This window comes from Helianthus annuus, chromosome 5 (genome assembly GCF_002127325.2).
Source record: "Helianthus annuus cultivar XRQ/B chromosome 5, HanXRQr2.0-SUNRISE, whole genome shotgun sequence".
NCBI lineage: Eukaryota > Viridiplantae > Streptophyta > Magnoliopsida > Asterales > Asteraceae > Helianthus > Helianthus annuus.
The window spans coordinates 3,176,717-3,190,256 of NC_035437.2; the positions used below are offsets into that span (position 1 = coordinate 3,176,717).

The 13,540-nt window shown below is 40.6% G+C and overlaps 1 protein-coding gene across 1 annotated transcript; it reads right to left on the bottom strand.

The window, feature by feature from the left end:
* Positions 1-9,361: 9,361 nt before the first annotated feature.
* Positions 9,362-10,159, bottom strand: LOC110942491 (cysteine-rich repeat secretory protein 1). Its single transcript, XM_022184270.1, has one exon. It carries the CDS (start codon positions 10,157-10,159, stop codon positions 9,362-9,364), a length of 798 nt encoding a protein of 265 aa, XP_022039962.1.
* Positions 10,160-13,540: the final 3,381 nt, after the last annotated feature.

Genomic DNA, 13,540 nt, shown 5'->3' on the forward strand with positions numbered 1-13,540 from the left:
TGAAAGCTACCAATTCAAAGTTATTATCCCTAGGGTACCACAGACCGGTGTCAGGGTACGCCTTCAAATAACGAAAAATCCTTTTAACAGCAGCAAGATGTGAGGCCTTCGGGTTAACTTGATATCTAGCAAGCAGGCACGTTGGGTACATTATGTCTGGCCTTGATGCTGTGAGGTACATAAGAGATCCGATCATAGCGCGATAGTTTGAAGGGCTAACAACTTCTCCCTTCAAGTCTGGAGTAATTCCGTGATTAGTTGGCAATGGGGTACCAATGGGCGTTGCATCTGACATCTGGAACCGGCTCAAGATGTCACCAACATATTTAGTCTGATGGATGAATATCCCAGACTCTGTTTGTTGTACTTGTAGGCCCAAGAAGAAAGTCATTTCCCCCATAGCACTCATCTCGAATTTATCCTGCATAATGCGCTCGAATTCCCTACACAAGACATCATTAGTAGAACCAAAAATAATGTCATCAACGTATACCTGTACCAGAAGAAGATCTCCATCTTGTTCTTTGATGAAAAGAGTACAGTCGATAAGCCCTCTACGAAAACCGTTCTCCAGCAGATAGTGAGATAAGGTTGCATACCAAGCTCGCGGTGCTTGATGAAGACCATAAAGAGCTTTGTTGAGCAACCAAACCCGATCGGGATGGATAGGATCTTCAAAACCTGGAGGCTGTTCGACATACACCTCTTCTTCAACCACACCGTGTAAAAATGCACTTTTCACGTCCATCTGATAAACCTTGAATCCTTTGAAGGACGCATAGGCTAGAAAGATTCGAATTGCTTCGAGACGTGCAACTGGTGCATAGACTTCGTTGTAGTCGATCCCTTCAATCTGACGAAAACCCTGAACGACTAAACGTGCTTTGTTTCGGATAACAACTCCGCGATCATCCTTTTTGCATTTGAAAACCCAACGGGTACCAATCTTCTTGTATCCAGCAGGTTTCTCTACTAGTTTCCAGACACCCAGCTTCTGGAATTGTTGCAGTTCTTCCTGCATTGCCTCAACCCAAGCGTTATCTTTCAAGGCTTCTTTGCACGTTCTTGGTTCTTCCTGTGAGACATAACACGCGAAGGACCAGTCATTTTGTTGCCCGGATTCTCTAATAGCTGCATACAAGCCTGCATTGTTGTTGTTTCGCAACATGTTTCTTGTTTGAACGCCACTTTGCACATTTCCAATGATGTTTTGTTGAGGATGGGTATTATGAATCCTTGTTTCTGGATTATCTGGAACTGGAACATTTATACCCAGGTTGTTCAGATTAAGATCAACAACCAAATCAAGACCCGGAATTGACGAAGAGGATGATGCAGTAGCCTCAGCTGTTCTATGAGCATCCACTGGAGGAGTACCCTCTGAAGTACCATGAACTGCTGCTGTAGGAGCTTCCTGATCTGCATCTAGAAATTCATCATCCTCTGAAGATTCGTTCAATTCATTTGCATCATGAAAATCCTCATTGTTGAGAGTATTATTGTTCACCGAAGAAGATGGTTCTTGATTAACAAGAATTGGACGAACCACCGGTGAAACTGTTGCATTGTCACTCTCGAAAAACATCCTAGCCGCAGCATTTTCTTCAACGGCTTCAACATTGATCGAATTGAAGAAGTCATCATACTCAAACATCCAAGGTTGACCCGGATTTTTGACTGGCAAAGTGTGCCTTTGTACTCTGACCTCAGACCACTCCTCGACCCTTTTAGTCTCTAGATTCCAGACTCGTAAGTTAGGGGTGGCATACCCAAGAAAGTATCCATCAATTGCTCTTGCCCCAAACTTTCCATTAGGATCGATGATCGTGCATGGAGCTCCAAACGGTTCTAGATAAGACAAATCTGGTTTCCGTTTTTGAAGAAGCTCAAAGCAGGTCTTGTTGTGCCTTTTGACTGTAAGAACTCTGTTCAATGTATAGCATGCAGAGGCCACAGCTTCAGTCCAGAATGGAATGGGTAACTGTGACTCCACTAACATTGTCCTAGCAGTCTCGATCAATGTGCGGTTCTTACGTTCAGCGACACCATTCTGTTGAGGAGTATAAGCAGCACTAAACTCATGAAGAATACCCTTTGAAGTGCAGAACTCTGCCATGGAATGATTTTTAAATTCAGTACCATTGTCGCTACGTATCCGCCTAACCTTCAACTTATACAAATTCTCAATCTGAATGATCAAGTTTTTGATAATGCCAAAGGTTTCACTCTTGTGTGCCATGAACGCAACCCAAGAAAATCTTGAATAATCATCAGTAACCACAAGGCAGTATTGATCACCCCGAATACTCTTGTGCCTGACAGGACCGAACAAATCCATGTGCAAACGTTCAAGAGGAACTGCCACTGTGTTGATCTTCTTTGTAGGGTGCTTCTTCTTTGTTTGCTTTCCTTTCTGGCACGAAACACAGACGTCTTGAAGATGGAAATTTTTGAGGGGAACACCATTCACCAATTCATTTGAAACCAAATGATTCATTTTGCGAAAGTGAATGTGACCCATTCGTCTGTGCCAAGAGATAGTGTCTTTTTCTGTGGCTTTTGAAACGAAACAAGTTGCTTGTGCAGACGTAGTAATAGCTTGGCTCATGTCAAGGACGTACAAATCATTTATCCTTGGAGCCGACAAGAGAATCCAATCTTTTGGAATTTTGAAGCCGGGTTTCAGCACATAACATCCATTAGCATCAAAGTGTACTGAAAATTTCTTGTCACAGATTTGAGAAACACTAAGAAGATTGTGATCAAGTTGTTGCACAAAATTGATCTTGTCAAAGCTGACAATCCCGTTAGATATCATTCCTTCACCCGTTATATATCCACCTTTATCTCCAGCAAAAGCAACATAACCTCCTCTAATAGATTTAACGTCGTAGAGAAGCTTCATGTCGCATGTCATGTGCCTGGATGCCCCACTATCAACAATCCAATGACTACTGATAGTTCCTCCTGAAGCACCCTGCACATGAACTCAAATGAATTAGTTGGAGATGGGGACCCAAGCCATTGTGGTCTTGGGTCTTCCATTTTCATCAATGACAATAACTTCTTGTCTTTGATGGTTGGTGAATTGTGATGGTCCCCTTGATTCAGTAACCGATTTAGGTTTCCAAGTCTGTTTTGTTTTACCAGTGTCTTTCTTTAAAATTTTAACTTCTTGATTGTTTGAAGTTTTGGAATTTTCTGGTTTTACATCAACAGATTGTTTTTGAACCACATCAGTTTTGATTGCTTTTTCAATCTTCTTGACCTGTTGGCGTTTCTGTTTCTTTTCCCTTTCTTTTACAAGTCGGGGATCTTGTTTTGTGGAAACAGATGGCTTACGGTCAGTCTTACCACGGGGATCATCAACCTTTCCTTTTTGTTTATGAAGATATGGACAATTACGAATAATATGTCCAATGGTTCCACATTCAAAACATGATCTTCGTTCTACAAACCCCGAAGTATCATGTGATCGCTTAGCCGATGACGTTGAACTTTGTGAACCCGAGGTACTAGGCTTTGAACTGCTTGGTTCATTTCTTTTCTCGACAATGGTTTTCTTGACAAAATCTAAGTTAGATTGATTTTCAAACTTTTCAATTTTGTCTGTTCCCGTCGATTTCACAAAGTTAACACTTTTCTTCTTCTTTTGATTCGGCTTCTTTTCAGCTTGAGCCAGTGTTTTACCTTTGGATTTGGTGTGATTTTGCTGTTTTGGCATTGTTGGTAATTTCTTGTTTCCAAATTGCTTTCGGATTTCAGCTTTTGGGATAGGAGGACACTGTGTAACTGTAACTTTAGGTCCTGCCTTTCCCAAGAACTTACTCGTCGAATTCTCAAAGACTTTGCTGATTAAGGATTGATTAACATTCTTAATAGGAAAATCTTTGTCAGAGTAAATTTTATCATCACCAACAAGAGTGTACAGCAAATTCACACTCTCCGGCTCTTCTGCAGATGAGGACTCAGTTGCAACAGTCTTAGCGGTTTGTACAGGGGGATCACATAGAATGTGATTCTCAAGAGGTATGTCCTCATTTTTGGCTACCGCATCAGACTTTGCTGGGACAGTATCATCAGATTCATCATCAGACGAATCAGCATCCTCAATCACAACTGGAGGATCTTGATTCTGTTCAGCACTTACAAATGTATCTGCTGACACATCTGAATCTGAGGATACTTCCTTTTGGTATCCGAGTCCTGCAGCAAACTCCTTAACATCTAGAGGCACAGAAGGTTCAAAGAATACCCTGTCCTCTTCATCAGGCATGGCGTCATAATTATGTCTCACTGGTGGTGGACACTTCTTGTAGCCTATGCATGTGACATCTCTCTTTTCCTTCTGAACATCAATGATGTGATCTAACACATAGCTAGAGCTCAAATAACTGTCTAGCTTGAGTTGGATCGCATCACTTTCGGTTTTCACACAAGCCATCTCTTTTTGCATTGTTTCAAGACGAGAGATATACAAATTAATGTCCGTCTGTTTTCTTGAAACCATTTTTGTCAATTCAGTTTTATCTTTCTTTAATGTCTCGATCATTGACTTAAATTCTTTTTCATGGTTTTCATGAAACATGTTGGCTTCTGTGCATTTTGAGAGATCCACAGTCAATTTCTGATTGTGGAGAAAGGTCACATCATATTTTTCTTGCAAAGCGTCATGCTTACTTTGCAAGTCACTCAAATTCTCATTCACAGTAGTATGTTTGTCTTGCAAGTCAAACAAACTAGCTTGTAAAGCATCATGTTTGCCTTGCAACTCAGACATACTTTTCTCCATTTCAGCACATCTAGCATGTAACCTAGCACATTCATCACAATTAACAGCAGTGGGCTCATTGACACATACCTGACTTGATGAACCGTCGACATTAGCCATAAAGGCTGAATGGAGAGAAGACGAAGTATAAGCAGCTTGATCCACCAGAATAGATCTTCTTTGAGTTTCTGCTGCGGCTTCCTCCAAGAGTTCATCAATATCTGCATCGATTGTTGCATTCGATGTCTCACCCACATGATCATCACCAGAATTGGATGATTCTTCATCAACACTTCTGCTGTACCCAGAAGAGTCTTCATCTTCAGACGATTCACCACCACTGGCAGAAGATTCTCCACCACTGGTGTGAACTAGCTCCTTCACAATCTGAGCAAAACATGCTGTTCCATCGGGAGCATCACCACCCAACTGGATTGACCAGTCACAACCTTCATCTACCTGAACCGCAAGTGCTCGGTTGGTTTGGTTGTTGACGGGTACCATGGTACGATCATTGTTTCTGTTCTGCCGGTTGCCTTGGTTTCTGAAGGGGTTTTGATTCCCGTGCTGGGCTGGCTTGGTGCATTCTCGTTTAAAGTGACCCCGTTCACCACAGTTGAAGCACTTAACGGCCTGCTTATCGAACCCATACTTGGTGTCTCGCTTACTTTCCAAGCTGGTTCTGCCAGTACTTTCCATCCAATCCTTTGCTCTTCTCACAGCACTCGCAAAGGCCCACTTGATGTCCATCAAGTCCATCTCCTCTTTATCAATCTGCCTGTAGTCTTCTTGTGTCAGATTAATGTTGCCAATCTGACCTTCTATTAATCCACAGTACGCGCTCACTACAGTGTTAAGCAGCTCCATGTGTTCCTTAGCTACTTCTACACTGATTTTAGAGAAGCTTGACGTGTCGAGCTGTACTGTACTTGACTTTGATTGTTGAGCAGCAGATGATGTTCCTCCATAACATGCACGTTGTTGTTGTTGAGCAGGAGGAGGTGGAGGTGGTTGGATTGGATTTCCATACATGTCTGTGGTGGGAGGTGGCTTAACAGGAACTTGTATTGGGTTGCCAAAACAATCTGTGCTTGTGACAAACGCTGTTTGAAGAGGAGCATGTGAACCGGTTCTTGCAGACGAAGAATTGGAAGTTCCACAGTACATTTCTGGATTCTGTGGCAATGGAACTCTCTTTGCCTTCAATGTTTCCTCCTGATCCTTGTTTTCCAAAAGTTGAACGAATTCGTTGATATTAGTGGTTCTCAACACTCCGTTGTACTTCAGGATTTCCAAGAAACTACTCCATTGAGGAGGCAAAGCATCAGCAAACTTCTTCACAACTTCAGCTTGAGTTGTCACTACACTATAATTATCCAATTCCGTAAGCAGATGATAGAATCGGCTTGTCATATCTCCCAAGGACTCCTTATCCATACAAGTGAACCCTTCAAATTCTTTCTTCAGAAGATCATGACGCATTTGACGTGTTGCTGCATTTCCCACTCCTCTGTTTTTCAATCCGTCCCACAACTTCTTTGTTGTCTTGAAGCTGACGAACTGATGGTAGATATCCTTGCTCAAAGCCTGAGTGAGAATGGCATATGCCTTCTTTTCCAGATCATAAGTTTTCTTTTTATCTTCTGGAAGATCAGCAAACGTAGCAGAATCTGAAGCAGCAACTTCTATGGCTTGATCGAAATCTGTGGTGAAACGTATCCACAGTTCCGTATTTTGACCAAGAACATATGTTTTAAATCTCTCAACCCATCCTGGATATTCATTCAAATGCATCAACTTTGGAGGTCGATTCAAACTTCCTGTTTCACTTTCGCTTAGTAGAATACTTTGAATGCTTGGAGTTTGATTCGATACCAAAGCCCATTGATTTCCCTGAGAAGATGTCGATACCGGCGACTCAGCCCATAAAGGAGATGACCTTGTATTCGTGTATTTTCCATCGTCTGGAGCCGATGTACCCCACCATGAGGGAGTGACATTTGATCTTGTATATTCACCATTATCTGGAGCAGGATTCCACCAACTCGGATTCATGATAGATAAGCAAAATAAATGCTAAGTGAGTAAACCGAAAGATATCACGGCCGAAAGATCCTGTTCCGAAAGATCTGAAATCACAGAAACTTGTTAACAATAAACTGTCCACAATCGAAAGATCAATCACTTGTTCGAAGGATCAACAGTACTCGAAAGATTACTGTTGAATCTCGAACAATGATGTCGAAAGATTCAAGAACTCGAAGGATTCTCCTTTGAAAGATCCTTATCTTTCGAGTTAAATATCCTTATCTTTCGTATAGCTGACTTTCGAAAGATCACACTTGTTCGAATGATCAACAGTGTTCGAAGGATCACTGTTGACTTTCGAGCACTGGCTTCGAAAGATTCAAAATCTCGAAAGATTCACACTTGAAAGATCCTTATCTTTCGAGATAAATCCCTATCTTTCGGACACTTGACTTTCGAAAAGATTCCTTTATCGAAAGATATGTTTCAGACTTCGAAGGATGGGTCGAAGGATGATGATCTTTCGAGCCTTCCTTGATCGAAAGATGGTCTTTCGATGTCGAAGGATATCTTTCGAAGTCGAAGGATATCTTTCGAATGTGCACTGACACACTGACACAGATGTGACGGGTTGGTGAAAAGGTGATGGGTTGGTAAGTCAACTTTCGGCAAAAGGGTATGGCAGGCTGACAACTTTTCTACCAACCAAGATTTTGAAAGATAATTTACCCAAAAAGGAAAACCTTATCCTCAAACCAGTCACCGGAATATTGACCGGAATATGGCCGGAAATTACCAACACACTCAAAAACAAGTTTTTAAGTTACCCAACCCAAACTTGAACACTCCCGAAGGTTTAGAACGCGTTTTTATGTAAGAAAAACCAAGAAAAGCACTAAAAACGAGATCCAAACTAAGTGCCCAAACACACCAAAACTTGAATAACCCGGTTTTAAACAAGGTAAAGAGCCAAGCTCTGATACCACTTGTAGGTCCCTTTTTGACGGATGACGAACCTCAAACCTTGTTATACTAACTCACTAGCGAGTGCGGAATCCAAGCTAGCAAGCAAACCGGGATTAAACAAGTATGAACACAAGCACACACGGATTCACCGATTAACACAACTTGTATTAATGCAAATGAAGGTTTCGGTTACAAGCACAATGTTTACAAACCTAACTTGTAAACTCTCAAAGTGTGTGTGTGTTTTCTGGACAGAATGCTCTCAACAATATCTCTCAGATGTGTGTGTTCTGTCTGTGTGCATCTCTGTCTAAAACTCAACACTGCATGGGTATATATATACCCAGCCTAGCATGCCTGATCGAAGGATCTGATAGATGGTCCGAAGGATCATCTATCGAAGACCAAGTATTCGAAAGATCATCAAGGACCTCGAAAGATTACCTTTCGAGGTCTATGATTCGAACCATATCTTTCGATGAGGTCGAAGGATCCACATTATCCTTCGACCTCTTATCCTTCGACACAGTACATCTTTCAACTGTTGACTAAGTCAAACCAGGAGGACGGTTGACTTTGTCAACTTACAGGACTGACAAGGACATCATTTACATACAGACCGAATACAGACAAAGTACAGACACAAGTGCACCAACAATAATGTTGTATAAAGATTATTATCGTTTAAATATGATACGGGAAAGTGAATATATCATGCACTTGAGGAGAGTGTAAATCAAAATTACTACAATACCTCTAGTTCTAATTCCAATCCATCCAGTCTCAAGTTTAAAATCCCATTATCATCATTATCATACTTAGTAAATCTCACCAATAGCAAATCTAAGGTAGGGTCTGAGGAGGGTAAGATGTAACAGTTTTACCTCTACCACATATGACTAGAGAGGCTGCTTCCAATGAGACCCCCGGCTCCATAGTAGTTTTGCATCAAGCCTTGGACATAAGGCGCATAACTCTCGGCAAAAAGGCTAATTAGTGCATGTACCCCCTTGTCTTTCGACTATCAACGGCACTACATGATGCAGGATTAACCGTCCCCCGCTTTTAACGTTATTTTCACGAAATTAGTAAAATAACGTTAAAATTAGTGCAATTTCACTTTTCCCCGATAGCCCACACATATATATGTTATATGTGCACACCACAAGCGGAGCGTTTTATAATATCCCATGTGAGTGTCGAAAAGAAAAAAAAAATATTTTCTCCATTGACCATTTTATAAATATAATCTTTATATAAGTTATTAATATTAATTATCCATTGACCATTTTATAAATATAATCTTTATATATGTTAAAAATAATATAAAAGTAGCTTATGAGAATGTGATTGTCAAAACCTATCATTTAGTTTCAATTCTTAGTTTAGGATTTTAACTAGAGTTTTGACTATAACTAGGGCATTTCAATCTATATTTCGTATTACTCCATAGTCCTTAATCTCATGTCGTTGTTCCATGAATACTTAACTTGAATATTAACACAAATAATTTAACATAAGTAAGACAAAGCACATCATTTTGATACTGCCATTTATTACATTACCACATTATAACCTCAAATCCAAACATCATCGTTAACCACATGCTTCAGGATCAAAGTCAATAGGAGCCTTGAAAATACTTGTATGCTTATACCGTACATAACAATTGGTAGATATAACCCGTCCACTAAAGAGTGGTTTCTTGGTAAAACTACGAATCTTATTACTTCCCTTGGTTAAACATTTAAGACAATCCTCCTTTGTTAAGTCAGGAGTACACTGCACATCCACGTAAAGAGCGTGTTCATCCTCGTCATAATGTATACTGTCTGACGCATATTTCCGAAGAGCATCACCTCCAGCCGCTTTCACCTTTAGCTTATTTAACATACTATCCATGGTCTTTGCTAAATTAACAGTACTAACTGATAAATCGCTCCCCGAACGATACCAGGCCCAATCATCCAGCACTGAGAATATTTTGCGACCAGTAGAGTAACGCACCATACATTGTAAATATGGGTAAAAATCCCAAGCTACACCTTCCTGTTGTTTAGGGCAGTTCTTTCGAATATACTGAACAACGTTCTTAAGACAACACTCACAAAGTCCTTTTACGACATTAAGGGCACAAAAGAAGCTGGCACTAACTTGTTCTTCAGGTTTGCCGGCCGATTGGGTATGGTAAAAACCATTGTAGCTAGAATTCTTTATTAACACCATGAGTTTATCCAATGCAGAATCTCGGTTTTTTTGGATGGTGTTGCTTCTGAATTCTCCACCTCTACATACATGCCTGTCTGTTTTAGGTGATTGAGCTATGACAAGATTGACCCCGTTGATGATTGCTTGAAGAATGAAAAGAAATAAAATTATGGATTTCATTTCCATTTGGCACAATAATTTGGGATAATTTCTCTTCTTATATACAATACTTTATACTGTTCTAATGGTTAATTGTTAATTATATAACAAAACGTGTTAATGTGTTATCTTTATATTGTTCTAATCGTTAATTGTTAATTATATAACAAAACGTGTTAATGTGTTATCATTACAGTTTGAGTTTGATGGAATTCTAATACATGTTAAGTTTTATCATTTCTAAAAACTGTACCAACACATGTGTACCTTTTAATCCTATTATAGGTAATTATAGAAAAATGTCAACCATTTTAAATGCTGATTAAAGTGCATTTTTGGAATAAATGTATTTTGTATTTCCTCCAAAATAGAATCACAAAGTATTTTAATACACGAAATATTAAGCCTACAAAATGTTAGAATCTGTTGGTGCACTTGTGTCTGTACTTTGTCTGTATTCGGTCACGATGTAAACGATGTCCTTGTCAGTCCTGTAAGCTGACCAAGTCAACCATCCTCCGGTTTGACTTGGACAACAGTTAGTAAATTTGATGTAAGTTGTCTGACTCGAAGGATGAGTGATCGAAGGATAATGTAGATCCTTCGATCACCACGAAAGATATGCTTCGATTGATAGACCTCGAAAGATCATCCTTCGAGGTCCTTACTGATCCTTCGAAAGCCTTGCATTCGAAAGATGATCCTTCGGACCATCTATCGAATCCTTCGGACCAGACATCAGATGCTGGGTATATATACCCATGCAGTGTGTTGAGAACAGATAGATGCACACAGATAGAAAGATAGAGAGTTTGAGAGCATTCTGTCCGAACACACACACACACACTTGAGAGTTCGCAGAACAGATTTGTAAACATAGTGCTTGTAACCGAAACCTTTCATACGTATTAATATAGTGGTGTTAATCGGTGAATCTTTGTGTGTTTGTATTTGTGCTTGTTTCATCCCGGTTTGCTCACTAGCTTGGATTCCGCACTTGCTAGTGGGTTAGTATAACAAGGTTTAGGTTCGTCATCCTCCGAGAAGGGACCTACAAGTGGTATCAGAGCTAAGGCTCTTTACCTTGTTTAAAACCGGGTTTTGTTCAAGTTCTTGGTGTGTTTGGACACTTAGTTTAGCACCCGTTTTTGTTGGTTTTACTGGATTTTTAAACTGAAAAGCATGTTCTAAACTAACCGGGAGTGTTCAAAGGCGGGTTGGGTAACTTAAAACTTGTTTTTAAGTGATTTGGTGTTTTCCGGCCAATTTCCGGTCATTATTCCGGTGACTGGTTGTTGTCCATTTTGGGTAAGTTTTGTTTGAAAATCTTGGGTTGGTAAGAAAGTACAGTCTGCCATACCTTTTTGCCGAAAGTTGACCTTACCTATCACATCACCTTTTCACCAACCTTTCACTTCAGTGTCAGTGTGTCAGAGTCGCTCGAAAGATATCTTTCGACATCGAAAGACCATCTTTCGATCAAGGAAGGATCGACAGATCATCATCTTTCGACCCATCCTTCGGAGTCCGAAACATATCTTTCGACCAGGGAATCTATTCGAAAGACAGTTCATCGAAAGATAAGGATATATACTCGAAAGATAAGGATCTTTCAAATAGTGAATCCTTCGAGCTTGTGAATCTTTCGAAATCATTGTTCGAGATACAACAGTGATCTTTCGAGCACTGTTGACCCTTCGAACAAGATTTGATCTTTCGATTGTGGTCTGTTTGTTGTTAACAAGTTTCTGTGATTTTAGATCTTTCGAACAGGATCCTTCGGCTGTGTGATCTTTCGGAATATTCACTTAGCATTTATTTTGCTTATCAATCATGAATCCGAATTGGTGGAATCCGGCTCCAGATAGTGGTAAATATACAAGTTCATGTGTCACTCCCTCATGGTGGGGTACACCGGCTCCAGACGATGGAAAATACACGAATACAAGGTCATCTCCTTCATGGGCCGAGTCTCCGGTATCGACATCTTCTCAGGGAAATCAATGGGCATTGGTATCGAATCAAACTCCGAGCATTCAAAGTATCTTATTAAGCGAAAGCGAAACAGGAAGTTTGAATCGACCTCCAAAGTTGATGCATTTGAATGAATATTCAGGATGGGTTGAGAGATTTAAAACATATGTTCTTGGTCAAAATACCGAACTGTGGATACGTTTCACTACAGATTTCGATCAAGCCATAGAGGTTGCTGCTTCAGATACTGCTACGTTTGCCGATCTTCCAGAAGATAAAAAGAAAACCTATGATCTGGAAAAGAAGGCATACGCCATTCTCATTCAGGCGTTAAGCAGGGATATCTACCACCAGTTTGTCAGCTTCAAGACAACAAAGAAGTTGTGGGACGGATTGAAAACCAGAGGAGTAGGAAATGCAGCAACACGTCAAATGCGTCATGATCTTCTCAAGAAAGAATTTGATGGTTTCACTTGTATGGATAAGGAGTCCTTGGGAGATATGACAAGCCGGTTTTATCATTTGCTTACGGAATTGGACAATTATGGTGTAACGACAACTCAAGCTGAAGTGGTGAAGAAGTTTGCTGATGCTTTACCTCCCCAATGGAGTAGTTTCTTGGAAATCCTGAAGTACAACGGAGTGTTGAGAACCACTAATATCAACGACTTCGTGCAGCTTTTGGAAAACAAGGATCAGGAGGAAACATTAAAGGCAAAAAGAGTTCCAGTGGCGCAAAATCCAGAGATGTATTGTGGAACTTCCAATTCTTCGTCTGCAAGAACCGGTCCACATGCTCCACTTCAAACGGCGTTTGTTACTAGCACGGATATGTATGGCAACCCTGTGCAAGTTCCTGTTAAGCCACCTCCCACCACAGATATGTACGGAAATCCAATACAACCACCTCCTCCTCCGCCTCCTGCTCAACAACAACGTGCATGTTATGGAGGAACATCATCTGCTGGTCAACAATCAAAGCCAGGTACAGTACAGCTCGACACGTCAAGCTTCTCTAAAATCAGTGTAGAAGTAGCTAAGGAACACATGGAGCTACTTAACACTGTAGTGAGTGCGTACTGTGGGTTAATAGAAGGTCAGATTGGCAACATTAATCTGACACAAGAAGATTACAGGCAGATTGATAAAGAAGAGATGGACTTGATGGACATCAAGTGGGCCTTTGCTAGTGCTGTGAGAAGAGCAAAGGATTGGATGGAAAGTACTGGCAGAACCAGCTTGGAAAGTAAGCGAGACACCAAGTATGGGTTTGATAAGCAGGCTGTAAAGTGCTTCAACTGTGGTGAACGGGGTCACTTTAAGAGGGAATGTACAAAGCCAGCTCAACACGGGAATCAAAACCCCTTCAAAAACCAAGGCAACCAGCAGAACAGAAACAATGAGCGTACATTGGTGCCTGTCAACAACCAAACT

What these genes read in the sequence shown, in the direction of transcription:
- LOC110942491 (XM_022184270.1), bottom strand. Translation starts at nt 10,159, where the DNA reads ATGGAAATGAAATCCATAATTTTATTTCTTTTCATTCTTCAAGCAATC.